This window comes from Grammomys surdaster, unplaced genomic scaffold, assembly GCF_004785775.1.
Source record: "Grammomys surdaster isolate TR1022 unplaced genomic scaffold, NIH_TR_1.0 172, whole genome shotgun sequence".
NCBI classification, from domain to species: Eukaryota; Metazoa; Chordata; class Mammalia; order Rodentia; family Muridae; genus Grammomys; species Grammomys surdaster.
The window spans coordinates 1,556,823-1,574,750 of NW_021604620.1; the positions used below are offsets into that span (position 1 = coordinate 1,556,823).

General features: G+C 45.1%; 1 protein-coding gene across 1 annotated transcript in view; it reads right to left on the minus strand.

The window, feature by feature from the left end:
- Window positions 1-9,583: 9,583 nt before the first annotated feature.
- Krbox1 (KRAB box domain containing 1) overlaps window positions 9,584-17,928 on the minus strand; it is a 15,572-nt gene continuing 7,227 nt past the window's right edge. Inside the window, exons 2-4 of the mRNA XM_028767270.1 lie at window positions 11,841-11,923; window positions 10,518-10,644; window positions 9,584-9,778 (exon numbers count right to left, since the gene is read on the minus strand). Coding sequence (XP_028623103.1) covers window positions 9,705-9,778; window positions 10,518-10,644; window positions 11,841-11,876 — 237 coding nt within the window. The 5' untranslated portion in view covers window positions 11,877-11,923 and the 3' untranslated portion in view covers window positions 9,584-9,704. The remainder of the gene's footprint in view (window positions 9,779-10,517; window positions 10,645-11,840; window positions 11,924-17,928) is intronic.

A 17,928-nucleotide genomic window follows, 5' to 3' on the forward strand; every position in this document is an offset into this window, starting at 1 on the left:
TAGGGTTAGGGTTAGGGTTAGGGTTAGGGTTAGGGTTAGGGTTAGGGAATGGGCAAACGACCCATGCAGAAGACTAATGGAGAGACATCATTTAGCCTTGTTTTGAAGGATGCTGTATTTTACAGAATTTTGTCCACTGAGTGGATAAAGGCATTTACCACCTTTCTGAGTTCAATCCCCTGAACCTATGTAATAGAAGAAGACACCCCTAAAAATGGCCTGAGACCAGAGACCACTGGCCCCCCTCAGAGTACATGGGTCATAGGTTTTAAATAGGGAACTTGCTCCTAAACCAGGAATGCAGCAACACCTCAGCTCATACCCTGCCCCTCCAGCCATGCCTCTTCTCAGACAGAAAATGTATAAGCTGTAGAGAGGCCAGGAGCAAATCCAGGCCTCGGGGCTGAGCCCCCAGCACTCACTGGTTAGTGCTTTCATATCTGCACCACGAACTGCTCCTGTGCTCACCTTCTTCCTACAAAGGTCAGCTGAGTTCCTGGCCCATGCGTCAGCTTCCCACGAAGCATCTCTGGGGAATTCTCATCTGGCCCCCCAAAACCTGGAGGGAAAGGGTTCTCTCGGGGAGTCACAAAGCAGGCAAGCATACTCCAGCTGACTCTTACACACCCTGGCACCTGGGCTGTAGGTTTTCTATCAGAAGCAGAGACCATATCAGTACCTCAGCTAAAGCACAAGGGCAGGTTCTCAAATTCTTGTTTTCCTCTCTTAGTGCCTGTGAGGTTGGAAAAGAATCAAGTCCACAGGTCCTAGACTTTACCAGTTACTCCTCAGGACTATGGGGACCCCATGACTGCTCTACACTCATTACCCTGTCCAGCAGGCCGGGGGGGGGGGGCAGTAAGACCTTAACAAAGGTGATGCGAGGCATTTTCTTAAGGTTCAATACACCACTTAGCCATAGAACGCCATAACATTTACACACGTTTGACAAAGGAGGAGGGGACTTGAAAGGCTTGCACCCATCAGGTCTGTCTTGGGTGCCCAAAGGAATCCTTTACTCTCCTGCAAGCATTTTGCCAAGGTAAACTGTTCAGTTACATGTGAGGGGTCCTTGATGAAGACTCCCCAGTCCTGGGGACAAATGAAAGTCACTGTGGCCCCATGAGAAAGCCTGGGATGCCGCGTGTGTAACTCGTGCACGTCTTCGAGGCCACCGGCCCTGGCGCCCACCTGGCCCCACCGCCCTGTCCATCAACTCCTACCATGTCCCCACGGTACTCCAGCAGGTTCCTGGGGCTCAGCCTACTGGCAGACTCATCCCTGGAGCCCAGACTTCCCAGGCTGGGCTGAGCTTAGATCCACACCTTTCCTGCCAGATCCCGGGGGCAGGACACACCACAGGATGCTCGGCATGCGAGTGTAAGTGTGCCGGAGTCGTGAGTCCTGCCTGCCACAAGCTGCCTCCAACTGCTGGGGACCTTTCCAGAGTTTGCAAAGCCCCAGCCTAGCGGCACAGCCCAGCCTCCCCAGTCCCCAGAAAGCGCGGAAGCGGGAGGCCTCTTTCATAATAAAAGCCCTACCCACTTCTGGCCAGCAGAAGCTGCCTGGAGCGAGGGCTCTGGTGTTAGGAAGGAAAGAGTCTCCCGCCTGGCCCTGCCGGGTTCTTCTCTTGGGCTGGGCTCAGAGAAGCCCCAGTTGAGCCTCTAAGGTGTTTGGGTGCAACTCTCAGAGCGGGGCCCAGACAAGGATTCCCTATACTGTCCCTCTCCTCTGCAAAACTTTAGGAAGACCAATCTGCCATTGGCACCTCTCCAGTTGCTTTGGGCGCAGTGCCCAACGGCAGTTTGGGAGGCAAATTTGTTAACCACTGACAGTCATTAACAATGAGCAGGACCTCATTCAAGGGCTGGAGTAAGGTAGGGTGTCAGTGCTGGATACTGCTTTGGCTGCAGATAGTCTCTTTGTGTTCGGGGACCAGCTTCAGTGGGGCCAGACTAGATGGTCTGCTCTGGGCTGGAATCTTGCTGAATCCTGTTGGAATCCTGCACCAGGTGCAGAATCCTGCTGGCCTTACTGGTGACAGCTGGTGGCTGGCAAGAAGGAGCTAGACCTCTGAGAGGTCGGCCCTTAAGAAGTCTGATACGTGGAACTCGGAATTCTTAAGGGGAGGTAGACAATGGCTAGAGGATAGGGCAGGGTGGAAAGTAGAAGAGAATCTTAGAACCAAGCTGAAAATGACCTGCCAGGATTTAAACTCAGAGTCACCACTAGATGGATGAGCCCCCCCGCCCAAGACTTCCCAAGAGTCATTTTCTCCTGCTAGATCAACAGCTATGAGGTTCTTGCTGGTAGGGAACACAGGAGCTGTAGGATGCTGTGCCACGAGTAGTCACCCCCGAATGCTCTCTGTACACTGTAGCACTGAACCACCACAGACAATGCCAAGGAGCAAATCTACAGAGAAAGAAACCCTGATGGGAAGCAGAAACCAGGAAGCCAGTCTATAGCTTAAAGCCTAAGCCTACCTGCTAGAAAGTGAAAACGTGGAGCTAATGGGAAACAGGGCGGGCCAGGGGCACTGCTAATTGCAGTCTGTACGAATATAGAGGCCTAGAAGGGCTGGCAACCCAGGTGCTGAAGGAGTAATGCAAAAAGAAGTATAGGGTCAGGGCAGCCGCCCTGTGTTCGCTCGGGTGTTTAAGAGTCGAATTTGGTTTTGAATTTGTCTCTCCACATTAGATGTGTGTATCTAATTAGATATGTATATCTAAGTGTGCCCTGACCCTCTACATAAACATATGTGGATACATTTTAGGAAACCTTACTTCGATGATTCATTTTTTTTTATTTGTGTTATGTTATGCGTGTCGGCCTTCATGTACGCCCATGCACCATGTGTGTGCAGTTCTCATGGAAGACAGATATCAGATCCCCTGAAACTGGAGTTACGGGTGGTTGGGAGCTGTCATGTGAGTTTTGGGAATCAAACCCAGGTCCTCTGCAAGAAAAGTCAGTGTTCTTAGCTGCTGAGCCATCTCTGCATATGATTAATTTTAATCAACTTGATAGAATCTAGAATCACCTGGGAAGAATTCTCTATGAGGGGGTTGTCTATATCAGGTTGGCCTTCGGCATGCCTGTGAAGCATCTTCTTAATTGTTTTGAGTTAGGAAGCCCCACACTGAGTGGGCAGCACTGTTTCACTGGCTAGAGTTGTGGACTGAATAAAATGGAGTCAGTTGAACACTAACATGGTTGCCTTCACGGCTCTGCTCCTGACTGTAGAGAGGATGTGACTGGCTTCAAGCTCCAGCTGGCTTGGCTTCCTCTCAGTGATAAAATGTAACCTGGAAGTGAGAGCCAAATAAACCATTTTTTTCCTGAAATAGCTTTCGTCAGGGTGCTTTTACCACAGCAACAGAAAATGAAAACAATTACTTTATGTGATACTCTCATGTACTTTTACATTTTATTTAGAGTGTGTGTGTGTGTGTGTGTGTGTGTGTGTGTGTGTGAATATGTGTGGATGTGGAGGTCCAACAATCTGCTGGAGTCTGTGGATCCCATGTAAGCAACTCAAGTCATCTGGCTCGGCACCAACTGCTTACCTGCTGAGACATCTCACCACCCTGATTGTGGTATTTTTATATTTTACTCTAATACTCTTAATGGTGATCGCAAGATACCTTGACTTCACTGTTATCTACTAATGAATAAAGTCTGAAAAACCTGTGCTAGCAAATGAAACCGATCAGTTGAAGTGACTGTTCACAATTAAGGGCATTCTCTGCTCTTACAGAGGACCTGAGTAGTTTCCAAGTCCCTGCACCCACATCTGCTGACTGTAATTCCATCTTCAGCAGATCCAATGCCCTCGTTCAGACTCTAAATTTTTCTCACAAGACATAGTCACTGAGCTTCCAGGTTGGCTGACATGGCTGGATTCATCCAGGTTGCAAAAGTATAAATGCTTTTAAACCAAGCTTGGAAGGGAATGGCACCCTCGTGTGGCCAACATTTCACACAGACATTATTCTGGGCTTTGACTTAACTCCGAGTCTCTCCCAGCTTCTGTACCATGCTCTGGCCTCATAGGGGTAGAGACAGAACTCAGTTCCAGACAATAAGCAGAAATGACTCCACAGTCTAGACTCTTCAACAAGATCTAGTCCAGCCCTTACAGCTCCTATGTTTGCAGCCACACTGTGTCCACAACTGTTCCACTGGGCATCTTACAGGCACTGAGTAAGTACTGCCCCACTCCTACTTACTGCCATGCAGCAGGTCAGAGGGACTCTTGCATCATCTCCTGCACATGGCTTCTATCTGTAGCAGCAAATGCAGGAGGTACTGTTACAGCTTGGATTTTGAAAGTCCCACAATGCCTATATGTTAAGGCTTGGTCCCGTGACAGTGTTGTCAGGGGAGAGTAGAGCCTTTAGGAGATGATTCCTATACACCGGTGTATGCTCTCCAAGGCGATATAGGACTATATAGTGCTTTCCTCTTTTTCTGTGGTCCCTCGTTTGTGAGCCATACTCCTTACCGAGCCATGCTGCCTCACTACACATCCAAAGCCACTGATTATGGGCTGCAACCTCCAGAACCCCTTCTCTCTCTAAACCGATTAGCTCTAGCATTCTGTTAGAGTGAGGGAAAGGGTTTGCTGAGAAGGGAAGATGAATCCTAAATATGGGTGGTAACATCCTATGAGCTGGGATCCCAGGCCGAATAAAAAAGGGAGAAAGGAGCTGGAATCCAGGCATAATGCCTCTCGCTCAAGGCTTGTATTCCCACTTTTGAGGCTAAAACAGAAAGACCACTGAAAGTTCAAGGCCAATCTAGACAACACAGTTGAGTCCTGGGCCAGTCTATGTAACACAGTGAGCCCTGAGCCAGTCTACATAGCACAATGAGTCTCAGGCCAGCCTAGGCTACAAAGTGAACCCTGTCTCCCAAAGGGAGTGTGTGTGAGGGACACTAGGCTAGTTAACCAAACCTAAAGATGTATGAAGAAGCATTTTGAAAGCTCACCAGGTTCATATTGATGGGTTTTCACTATGGATGTGATTTGATAAAGTTCATTCCATTGTAATTCAACACCCCTATAAATCTGGTCGGTCTACTTCAAAATACACTAGGAAACAGGAGACAGAGACTGAGAGACGTCTGAGGGGAGGGGGAAGCAGCCTCAGTTATTGAGCTACTTTTGCTTCATGTTGCTCCAGAACACAAGGTAAAAAATTTTCTTGATGATACACTTTTAAAATCACCAAAATATGGCTCCCGTCTGGTTAGTTGTCCTAAGTGTCCCCGCTACAACAGGAGATTTTGCAGACAATGAAGGAAGAGAAAGAACACAGTTGAAGCACAGGTCCAGGTCAGTGCCTGAAGTAAAATGACCAGATTCTATTCTCAGCCTATGAGGTAAAGACACAACTTTCTACAAGGCTCATTTCTTAAGGTTTATTTTTTTATACACATATTGCATAAATCCCAAAAAGGGTATCAGATCCCCTGGAACAGGCAGCTGTGAGCTATCCAATATGGGTGCTTGGAACCAAATTTGGGTTCTGTACAAGAGCAGTGTGGTACTTGGTCCTGAGCTGTTATAACTGGGAAGGATTGTGGGGTGTGGCCTTGTTGGAGGGAGTGTCATTGGAGATGAACTTTGAGGTCATTTCCCTGTCTGCTCTTCTTCTTTCCCACTGCCTCATGCTTCCACATAAGAATGCAAGCTCATAGCTACTCTTCTAGCACCATGACTCCCTCCTGCAGCCATATGCCTTAATATGATGATCACGGACCCACCCTCTGTAAGCAAGACCCTAACTAATTAAATGCTTTATTTTATAAAGGCGTCTCTTCATAGCAATATAAAAGTAACTAAGACAACAGCCAGTGGTCTTAACTGCTAAGTCAGCTCTCCAGCTCCAAGGCCCAATTCTTCAGGCATATCCTAGAAACCTAAGGAGAAACACTGAATGATTATAATTAGCCTTTGAAGTATGCATCAGATTTTGATCTAAAAACAAATCTACAGATTCAGCATAATTCCCATCAAAATTCCAACACAAATTTTTTACAGGTCTTGTAAAAACAATACTCAACTTCATATGGAAAAACAAAGAACTCAGGATAGTTAAAACAGAACAATAGTAGTAAAAACTGCATGGTACTGGCATAAAAGCAAACAGGTTGATCAATGGAATCAAATCAAAGACCTGGAACTAAACCCACACACCTATGGACACTTGAGTTTTTACAAAGAAGACAAAACCATACAATGGGGAAAAGGAAAGTATCTTCAACAAATGGTGCTGGTCTAAGTGGATTCTGCATATAAAATAATGCAAATAGATTCATATTTATCATCCTGCACAAAACTCAAGTGCAAGTGGATCAAAGACCGCAACATAAAACCAGATACAGTACATCCAATAGAAAAGAAAGTGGAGAATAGTCTTGATCGCATTGGTACAGAAGACAGCTTCCTGAACAGCTTGGTGCCCATAGATCAGGCACCAAGATCAACAATTAATAAATGGGACCTCATGAAACCTAAAAGCTTCTGTAAGGCAAAGGATGCTGTCAATAAGACAAAACGGCAGCCTACAAATTGGGAAAGGATCTTCACCAACCCTACATCTGACAGAGGGATAATATCCAAAATTTATAAAGAACTCAAGAAGTTACATACCAACAACCCAAATAACCCAATTTAAAAATGAGGCACAGATCTAAACAGAATTCTCAACAGAGGACTCTCTAATGATGGAGAAGCACTTAAAGGAATGTTCAATGTTCTTAGTCATCAGGGAAATGCAACTTGAAACAACTCTGAGATTCTACCTTACACTCATCAGTATGGCTAAAATCAAAAACTCAAAGAACAACAGCATATGCAGTAGAGGATGTGGAACAAGAGAAACACAGCCCCATTGCTGGTGGGAGTGCGAACTTGTACAACCACTCTGGAAATCAATTTGGTAGTTTCTCAAAACATTTAGAATAGTTCTACCTGAAGACCCAGCTCCACCACTCCTGGGAATATAACCAAAAGATTCTCCACCATATCACAAGGACACTTGTTCCACTATGTTCTCAACAGCTCTATTTGTAATAGCCAGAAACTGGAAACAATCAGATGTCTCTTAACTGAAGAATAGATAAAGAAAATATGGTTCATTTGCATGGTAAAATACTACTCAGCTATTAAAAACAAGGACATCATGAATTTTGCAGCCAAATAGATGGAATTAACAAATATCCAGAGTGAGGTAGCCCAGACCCAAAAGTACATGCATGGTCTACATTCACTTATAAGTGGATATTACCCATAAAGTACAGGATACCCATGGTACAATCCACAGACCCAAAGAAGCCAAAAAATGAGGAGGGCCCAAGGGAGGATGTTTGAATCTTACCCAGAAGGGGAAATAAAATAGATATCAGTGGTGGAAGGAAAGAAGGAACTGGATGGGAGTGAGGATGGGGAGGGGAATGAGGCAGGGGCAATCAGATGTAGGGATGGGGAAAGAGAATGGAAATCGGTGTTGGGTGTTGGGGCATCTCTAGGATGTGCCAGAGATGGAACGGTGCAGGGAGGCCCCAGGGCATCTAGGGGGTGACTCTAGCTGAGACTCCTAGCAGTGGAGAATATGGAGCCAGAAGTGGCCGCCTCCTGGAAGCAGGCAGGACTCCCCATGCAGGGATATGGACATCCACTCACCCGCAGAACTTCTGACACAAAATGCATCTTGCCTGAGACGTGCAGAGACAGACAGACCAGTGGCATTCTTATGATGTGCTTTCTCCTTTTTAATGACTCAGCATTTTCAAACTCACTTCATCAGTTAACAAACAACTTTCCTCACTAAACTGCACTTTTGAGCATCCACTCTGCTGACTGCAAATCTGGGTGAGAGAAGAATCCGTGTCACACATCAGATGCTATCTTCCCTCATCCTTTGTCATCCAGTTAGTCCTTATTCCTATATTCAGCCTCACTGGAGCTCTTGGGACATGAGCAGAAAATTGTCAGTTCACCGTAGAAATAGCCTTTAGCCCAGTTCCTGATGGTATCCCTGTTCATGTTCTGGAAACCTAATTAAATGGGACTTCACTGTTCTCATTTCTATTCTATTAGCATTATGACTTCTAAATTCCATGAGAATGACCCACTAGCCTTGGCTTACAGCATTCTAGGGCTTCTCTATGCCAAGCATCCAGTCTACATCCCTCCTGCAATACAATTCCGAAGGCCCGAGAACCACACGGTCAGGTTTATCACAGCAACAGCTTACTTTTGGTACCAACTGTATTACTTTTCTCACGATGCTAACAAAGGCAACTTTCAAGAGGGCTTGTTTTGGCTCTAGTCCCCTGTATCAGGGAAATGCTCACAGCAGTGTGAGGCAACTGGTCACATAGTCCTTGGGCAGGAAGCAGATGAATACCAGTTACCCAGCTTTCTCCTCTTCAGTCCAGAACCACACCCACATTGAAAGTGGGTCTTCCCACCTCAGTGAACCTCATGAAAGAAACTCACTCGCAGATCTGCTCAGGTTTGTGTCCATCCTAATTCTAGATCCCATCAAACCAGCAACCAAGATTAACCATCCAAATGTCTTAAGTAAAGGCAGTCTAGTGGTTTGTACATCTATGAATTATACTTCTGAAATGGCTGTTTCCAGTCTGTTCAGTGTGGCAGTGCCACTTTGGTAATTCATGAAACAGTATTTTGTCCAAAAACTTACTAACACTGAAACATCTCAAAATGTATTTACAAAGGTTCATTCACAATAGTTTCTCCAATACAATATACTTTAAGCTAAATAAAGTTATTCTCAACAATGCAGACACCTAAATGTAGAATAAGCATAAAGATACATGACACTTTGGGGATTCAGAGCATAAATGCTATCAGATACTGACTTTGGTTTTTTAACTTTTAAATTAGTTCAAACAGCTTTTTTTTTTTTTTGGTTGTTTTCTTTTTTGGATGGGTTATGTTGTGCAAACTGGTCTTGAACCAGTGGGTTCAGGTGATCTTTCTGCCTCAACCTAGCAAGTAAGGTGGGAAAGAGGTGTGCCTTTCCTATCTCCCAACTGTGTCACAACTGGAGAGGAGTTAAGCTGGACCTGAAGATATGACACTTTGAATGGCAGCCAGTCAACACCTAGTCAACAGGGATTTCTGCAGAGCAGTACTTTACGAAGGACACTAGCCCAGAATTTTCTGCCACAGTCCTTTAGTTATCAGTCAAGTCCAACTCTGCTCAGAGCTCACAGCATCCCAGAGCTGTCTTAAATTCTATGAATGCTCCTGTGTAAAAGTGTAAGTTAAAAGTCTTAAGAGCGATTTGTGGAATTCTGTGTCAATCAATATTCACACCATCTGGTCAAAGGAATTTCTTTTTCTCTGGACTCCAGTCCAAACTTCAAATGGGCTAGATGTCACATTCTGTAGTTCACTACCTAAACCTGAAAGTCCATTTCTAGCCCCTCATAATCTTTCTTCATCCGCTGAGTAAGGTTTCTGTATTTCACTGTAAACTGTATGTTCTGTGAGCTCTACCTTCATAAAGCTGCTTTAAAAAAGACATGAGTACCTGCTTTGTACATGATAATGAACAACTTTAATGAACTGAAAGGCATTAAATCTATAGAAATACGTATGACTACAGAAAAGACTGCACTTGACAGCAGAGATATGGCTCTGCCTTCCTGGTAAACATGACCTAGAGGAACGCCTTCACCCTCGATGTTTCTGTTCCGGCCATCTGAGCATATGTCCTCAGTTTTGCAATGTACCCTAAAGGAAAGGGAAAACACAGTATTGATAAGCCACCTTAACATATCTAGTGTTATAACATATATTTATCACATATAAAAGTGATTTTTAAATTTTAATGTTATCATAAAAAGCAAAAATAACTTTCTTGCTTTACTTGTTACTGTACAAGGTAATACTACACAAAACATACAAATGTAGTAACTTTGCAAGGCTGGGAGAGCACAAAAGTGTGACTATACATATATAACTAGTAAAATATTTAAATTTCATTCTAAATATCCACCTAGAAAAAGCATTTAAATATACAAAACACTGAAGGTCTTGTAAGTAACTCAAATTAAATTCATTAAGCCACACAAAAACTTTAGCCATGAAAGTGACAGGAACAAGCTGTGAAGACGAAGGAGACTGGGTAGTAGGATCATGTGGGGGTAAAAAGACACTTACTCATTTATGAAAATGTTATAATGAAACATGTATGATCAAAATATATTTAAAAATCTTTTCTTAAAAGGTGAAAAAATAATTTAAATGGGAGGCAGGCTAAGGACGTAGCTCGGTGGTTCAGCAGTTGCCTAACATATATCTCTCTGCAAGGCCTTTGAAGAAAACTGAAGGGTGCTTTCTATTACAGTCTACATGAGACAGTAAGTCACAGAGCAAACCAAAGCACTTGCCATTTGGAACTGGCAAATAACTGTAAGCAAGTGCTTCAGTCTGCGGATGCAGGCAGAGATCAACAGTACAGACACCTTACCCAGAAAAGCCACATGTGCGAAGTTCTCCAGCACCACTTCCTTGTACAGGGCCTTCTGATCAACTGTCAAGCTGGCCAATTCCTGCTCTGTGAGGTACACAGCCATATCTTCAAATATCACTGATTCCTAAAATGACAAATAACAGCTCTCCTAGACATCTGATGATCACAGGAAGCACCTGTGTACTGCTGATCAAAGTATAACAAGTACAAACTGTTCTAGAAAACTTTTGTATAGCATATAGTAAGACTAACCAAATGCATTCTTCATCATCTAGCAATTTCATCCACGCACACGCACACACACGCACGCAAACATGCAATCCCATGAGAATGAGTGCTCACATCCATCAAAAGACAAGATTGCAGTGAGGTAGTGATCAGTGGTGGAGTGCTTGCCTGGTGTCTTAGAATTAGTATTGCTATGATGAAATACCATGAGCAAAAACAAGTTATGGAGCAAAGGATTTATTTGGCTTATACTTCCACATTGTAGTCCACCATTGGAAGAAGCCAGGACAGGAACTCACACAGGGCAGGAACCCAGAGGCAGAAGATGATGCAGAAGACTTGGAGGGGTTCTGCTTACTGGCTTTCTTCCCCTGGCTTGCTCAGCCTGTTTCTTCTTGAACCTAAGACCACCAGCCCAGGGATGGCACCACCTACAATGGGCTGGACCCTCCCTTATCAACCACTAAGGAAGAAAATGCCTTACAGGCTTGCTTACGGCCTGTAGGGTTTGAAGATATTTTCTTAATTGAGGCTCCTTCCTCTCAAATTACTTTAGTTTGTATCAAGTTGACATAAAACTATACAGCAGAGGTAGTATGCACAAAGCCCTGCATTCAGTGCCCAGTCCAGTGCTGGGGGAGGCATTGGGAGGATATCATCGGCTGGAAAAATGGTCTAGTGAGTTAAATAGTTGTTTCACAAGCATGAGCACATGAATTTAGATTCGTGTCACCCACATAGAAGCTGGGGATGGGAGCAGGTTATCTGCATCCCCAGTGCCGAGAGAGGGGCAAGTCCCATGGCTTTGGCAAGGGCACAAAGTAGACCATTTTAAAGTGTTAACATAAGTGATAGTCATATGAACGTATGTATTTCAAAAAACTGAGCTATACAGTTAAAACATGTGTGTCAGTTAAACCTCAGTAAGAAATTTCTAAAATAGACAATATATTAATGTAAATGCACATATAGGTACATGCTTATATGTATTTATTTACATATAGATTTATGTGTGCATATTTGTACATATGTACATATATAGCATTGTAAATTCAAACAAATATGTAAAGAAATAAAGACAATCCAGCTCACCTGAGGCTCTGTTTTTATGGAAATATCTTCCATCATCAAATCTTTCAGTTCTGTAGCAAATGTAAGCTTAAAATTTTCAGAACCTGAAGGTAAACAGAGAAACTATTTGTGGTAATAACTCTACTTGTCTTCTCCAGCATACAATCCCTGATCTCTCCTGTTTTGAAGGCCCTGTGAAGTATTACTTGACAGTTATTCCTTATCAGTAGCAATTCTAGTCTTTAAAAAAACTGAGACTCACAGTGGAGAATGCATATGGAAGAACAGGATCATCCAGGAACTGTGCAATGATAATCTGTACTGTTAAAACTATAATTTCAGTAATCCCGAGACAACAGCAAGGGCAGGTGATAAGGTAGGAAAACAGTGACTAGAACGTTATGAACTGACCAAAGAAAACTGGCATCCCACACAGTTAAGATCCATAGAGCTCGGATACAAGAGGAATGAGTGTATACATAAAATCCATTGACTACTGATAGATTTAAGAATCTAGCCAGGTAGTGGTGGCGCACGCCTTTAATCCCAGCACTTGGGAGGCAGAGGCAGGCGGATTTCTGAGTTCGAGGCCAGCCTGGTCTACAGAGCGAGTTCTAGGACAGCCAGGGCTACACAGAGAAACCCTGTCTCGAAACACCCCCCCCCAAAAAAAAGAATCAGCCTATCCCCATGCTACTTAATAATAGTGACACTATCTTTTTAGTAATGCAAGTCAAACAATTTAAAGGTGGTTTATTAGGAATATCTTTATGTTTTCTGAATATGGGTTGCTTGTGGTATATTTGTTCAATTTTATAACAGTGAGCAGTGAGAAGGAAAACACTATCACGTTAAAGAAATCCATGAACTTCACAGCATGACTTCAAATATTCTAGTATAGGGAAGAAAGCAGTTTCATTTCTCAGTTATAATTTCTGCTTTGGGTAAATTCATCCTTTAATAATTTAGAAAGTAAGCCTGCTGTCATGCAGAGTAGTGGATGGGCGAGATTTATGCTTGCAGATCATCCCCGAGATGTGAACAACTGCCTGTGGCACAGATATCAAACACATAAAAATATGAAGAGTGTAACGGAGGGTACAAAGAGCTAAGTCAAGTCATTTTTCATATAAACATGGAAACATGCTGTTACACCCAGCACATATTAGGTGCTTCATTACAAATACCTGTTTGGGAATTAACATTAATACACTCTAACTTAAATTTCAGGGCTCCACATATGAATTGTGCACTCCATCTCGGTGGGGGAACTTGCACGTTACAGGACTCTCAAGGGTTTGGCTGCTCTACATTTCATTTGGATGTACCTCACAGCAGGCAAATCAAGCTATCACAGACCAATTTCTTGGCACCACTCAAAGGACAGAAAGTGTTTATAAAATTGTCCAAAGACTGGTCAGCAGCACTAGGGCTTAAGTAATGGAAGACGCCGTGACAAAATGGCCATGTCCTCCACTGGCCTTGTCCTACACTTCAAGTCCACCTGCATCTTCAAGTCCATCCTGCACAGGCCGCAAGGCCCCCAGCAGGCTCTTCCTGCCTGCATTTCAAGCTATCCTGCCCCAAGCCTCTTCCCCGCAGGTCCAGGTGTCAACTTCCTCCAGCCAGAGTGGGGCCTCCATATGTCTCTCCCTGTCGTCAGGCTGCAGAAGCCTTTGACCCTCAGCGCCCTCTTCCTGTCCAGGCATCATGACGTCAGTGCTCTCCTCAGGGCAGGCCTCCGGCCTTCAGCGCTCTCTTCCCGCCCAGGCGTCGCGCCCTCAGCATCCTCTTCCTACTTCAGACAGCGCCCCTCTCTCCAGCACCCAGGCAGGCCAGCCTGGGGACCACGAGGACCACCTTCCCTCCCTCTGGTCCATGCCATGCCTGTCTCTTCACACTCACCTATGCAGGGAGTCAACCGGCCTCTCACTACCCACACCCTCAGGTTTTAAAGGTCCACGGCCCGGAAATACGTCATCACACCGACCGGCCAATCCGCTGTGGGTCTCTCTAGGCATCTTGGAGGACCCCATCAATCTAGATGCGGCTGTCCTTCGCCTTCCGCCGAGGTAAGCCTTAGGCAGGGGTGTGCTCTAGCGAGAATAAGGGAGCCTGGGTCAGGCCTCGGGCCTTCAGCGCCTCTCTGATGCTTCCTCATCAGAGAGGAGGCAGGAGCAGGAAAGAAAGGTTGGTTATTCCACTGGACAGTGGGCAGTGCACTCGCCCACAGGAGCAGGAGGGCCGACTCCCTCTTGAAGATCCTAACCGTTTCCTGCCTTACATGGCTCGCCCATACGAGCTGCTTTTCTCCGTTTGGGACTGAAATTCCTAAGCAGCGCTACAAACCCCTCAGAGCGGTGGCCTGCCCCTCCTTCCTGCCCCAGCCTATAAAATGCCCCACAGGAGCTGTCAAAAATGGCGGCTTCTGTCAAAATGGCGGCACCACAACGCCTCACATTTCATTTCCCACCTCAGCACGAGCTGTCCGGAAGGAGCTGTGTAGTCCCTAAGCAGCACTCTGAAAAATCCGTCAAAGTGGCAGCCAGCTCCTCCTTCCTGCCCCAGCCTATAGCGAGCAAGATGCCCTTCCAAAACTGTTAAAAAAAAGAATGAGGGCACTAGGACATCTCAGTCCACAGGAGTTGTCCACGGTGGCAGCACCTCCTCTCCATCCTCCCCAGCAGCTCCACAGAGATGGCACCTCAGCCAAAGCCACCTGCAGCCGGGAAGAACCTCCCATCCTAATCCATGAGTCCGATGCAAAAGGAAAAGGAGGTGTGTGTGGGGGGGGGGGAAGCCACCAATCACTGAGCAGGAAAACCCACTAATCCCTGAGCTCCTCAAGCTCAGGACTTGAAATCCTACCAATCCTCCCCATGGAAATTTCTGCCCTGAAAAGCTCTGGCTCCTAAGAAATCCTATATAAGCCCTGCTGTCTGCTTCTGGGAGCAGAGGGCAGCCATGTCTGGATTGTCTTTACCCTGGACCCTCCAATAAATCTCTTTTATGAGATTGTCTATCTGTTGTGATTCTCTCGTCAGAAAAAGCCAAGAAGCAATGAAGAGATGGGAAGGAGTGAGAAAGTGAGGCAGGGCTGAGGCCCCTGAGCTCCGAAGCTCATCTGGGGATACTCCGCTGGGAGCTACAATGCCTCTGCTGAGGAGGCTTCCTCTCAGAGCTGTGTGGTTCCCAGGCTCCTCTGTCTAGGATTCCCTTCCATTGGGGCACTTTCCCCAATTTCAGAGCTATATGGTTCCTGAGCTTCCAAGTCCCAGGTTTCCCTTCCGTCTGGGCAGAAACACTTACAGGGACGTATAGGAGGAATCAGAAGTGTGAAAGATCTAAATGTGACTGGATTCATTTAGAAAGTATGGATGCCTTCCAAGAAACCTTGAGGGCTAGTTGAACAAAAGTTCAGGGATGGACTAAGTGATCTTATGGTATACCACAAAGACGCTTCACGTCTAAAGAATGGTGCAAAAAGTCTTGCAGAGTCCTTTTTGAAATCTTATTTAGACTGTGCTTCCCAGATGAGGACTCAAGCGCCAGCAATGGGCCTGTCTGGCTTGTCTGGCTCCTGCTGCCACTCTGAGGTCTCCTGGGGAAGTTGAGCCTGGTACTGCTCTATCTCTTACTCATGCTCAACTTTCCTTTGTTAGTTAGAGATGGGGAGACAAGGATGAGCAACTGAAAAGCACCAGAGCCTGGTCCCCCACTTATAGACCTGGTCTACAAGTCAGGAAAGAAGGAACATCAGGCTCTAGAGATGAGAAAACTGAGGTTAGCCATTGCTATGGGAACTGAGCTTGCAATGAGGCTGCTGTTTGCCAAACAGGGTATTTCAGCTAGCAGGTGGTAAGAATCAAAAAATCAGCTAAGGTGGTAGATAGGGGCAAAATGTCACTGAATGGGACTAGGTGTCCCTAGAGCTGATATTTTCTGCCATTTGTTTTGTGATGGGTTGGGAGAGCAGTGAGCTGGACTTCAGGCATAGCCCAGAAGGCTACTCTGGGTTGAATTGGAATGTCGCCATGGAGCAGATTTTAGAATTAGAAATTTTAGAGGAGCCAGTTGGTGTTGCTGTGATTTTTGGTGGTGTCTTGAATCAAGGACTTCAATCTGAAGAAGAAAAAGGGGTTAGGTAGTTCAGATTTCATTTATTGTTTTATATGTATGGGTGTTTTATCTGCATGTCTGTGCACCGCATGCATGCAGTGCCCACAAAGGCCAGAGGAGAATGTTGGCTCCTCTGGAATGGAGTTACAGATGATTTTTAGATGCCATGTGAGTACTGGTAACCAAAACTCATTCCTCTGAAAAAGCACCAAGTTCTGTGGACTGCTGCTCCCAGTCCCTGGGTTAGTTTAAAACACAGGCACAGGCACTCAAGAGATGACTTGGTAGTTAAAAGGACTTGCTGCTCTTGCAGAGGAACAGAGTTGTTTCCAGAACCCATGTCAGGTGGCTCACAACTGTGTCTCCAGTGCTGTCTTCTAGCCTTCTGGAACACCATACATATATGTGCATACACATGTGCAGATACACCCACACATACACATAAATAAAAATAAATATGCTTCTGAGAGACAGGATACAAAGGTTAATAATAGAAAAATAAAGAGAATAAGTAAAAAGGGAGCCTGCCAGGGTAGCCATCACCCCAGGTTGAACCATTGTCCTTATGAAGTGGAATACTGGCAGGGTTTGGATGTTCTGCACGCCATCTTCTTGCTGTGTCTCAGACTACTCCGGGATGGTTTATTTAGAAGTAGCACTCTTGCTGAAGGAATTTTTGAGTCAGAAAAAGGTCCGGGGCTCCATGATTTTTAAGAATGACACCTGCAGGGGAGTCTCTTTGGTTCTGGATGGTTGTAATAATAGCAGCTACTCCCTCTGGGATTTTGGAAACAGCCTCGGAAAGTTTTTAGAAATAAGAGAGTTGGGGAGATGCCAGCTATCTGTACCAAGGACAGAAGAGATGCCCGAGGCACAAGAAGAGGAGTCAGTGGGAAGAGATTGAGGCTGAGGAGAGAACTGAGACAAAAAGGAATATCATTGCTGTTTGATTATTGGGGAGGAATTCAGTGTCCATACATTGGGAAACAGAAGTACAGATGCTAGACCTGGGAGATGCATACAAGTTGACGTTCTACAAAGGAAACCTCCTTGACAGTTGAGACTAGAATACAAAAGGGTAATGGAGACATGAAAAATGTCTCAGAGAAGACACCTCAGTTTTCTTGGACAGTGCTCTCATTTTTGTTTTCTCTGGATAGGACGGCCCCAAGTTGGGTTGAGGACAAATTACGGCCCCTTGTATCCCTGGAATTTAACCTTGAACAACGTTGAGTCAACAGATGTGGTGATGAGATGGGTCGAGTTGCCTGGTTCAAATACAGTAAGGGCATAGCAGGTTTGAGAGGGAGAAAGGGGATGGTGCGGGCAGGAAGCAACTGCAGAAGTGCGGCACTGTATGATGTCTGTTAGGCAGGGGTGAGAGAGTTCTTAAAGGACTAAGGAGTGGGGATCTGTTCATAAGTGCCTGGATGCTGGACAGATGGTGAGCAGAGGTGAAGAAAGATGAAGGATCTAGTTGTGAAGAAAGGAGACTGTCCTCGAAGGCATCAGAGGCAGAGATGTTGAGGAAGTAGGATAAAGTGGGTGGCAGGAAGTAGGGGTTAACAGCAAATGATTTCCAGAAGGGCAGATTATAAGCAACAGTCACTGTTGAGACTTCTAAAATAGTTCTCCTGGGTGATGTCTTTCTGCAGTGTCTCCTACATCAAATACGGTTTTCACTAGTGGGTCCAATGAGAAAGAGAATTTCCAGAAAGATGCAAAGTAGGTCATTGTGATTGGCTGAGAAGAACCAAGAGTCAGTAATAAAGAAATTTGTCCTTCACTGAATACCCATCAATAATCCCATTTTTGCTATGATGAGGGTTTTATATCTAGTCAAAACTAAATAAGCTTCAAAGAAAAATTGGCATTGGTGCACAAAGAGCTGTAACTGGAGTCAAAACTGACAAATATGACACGTCCTATTGGTTTGGTTTGGTTTGGTTTGGTTTGGTTTGGTTTGGTTTGGTTTGGTTTGGTTTGGTTT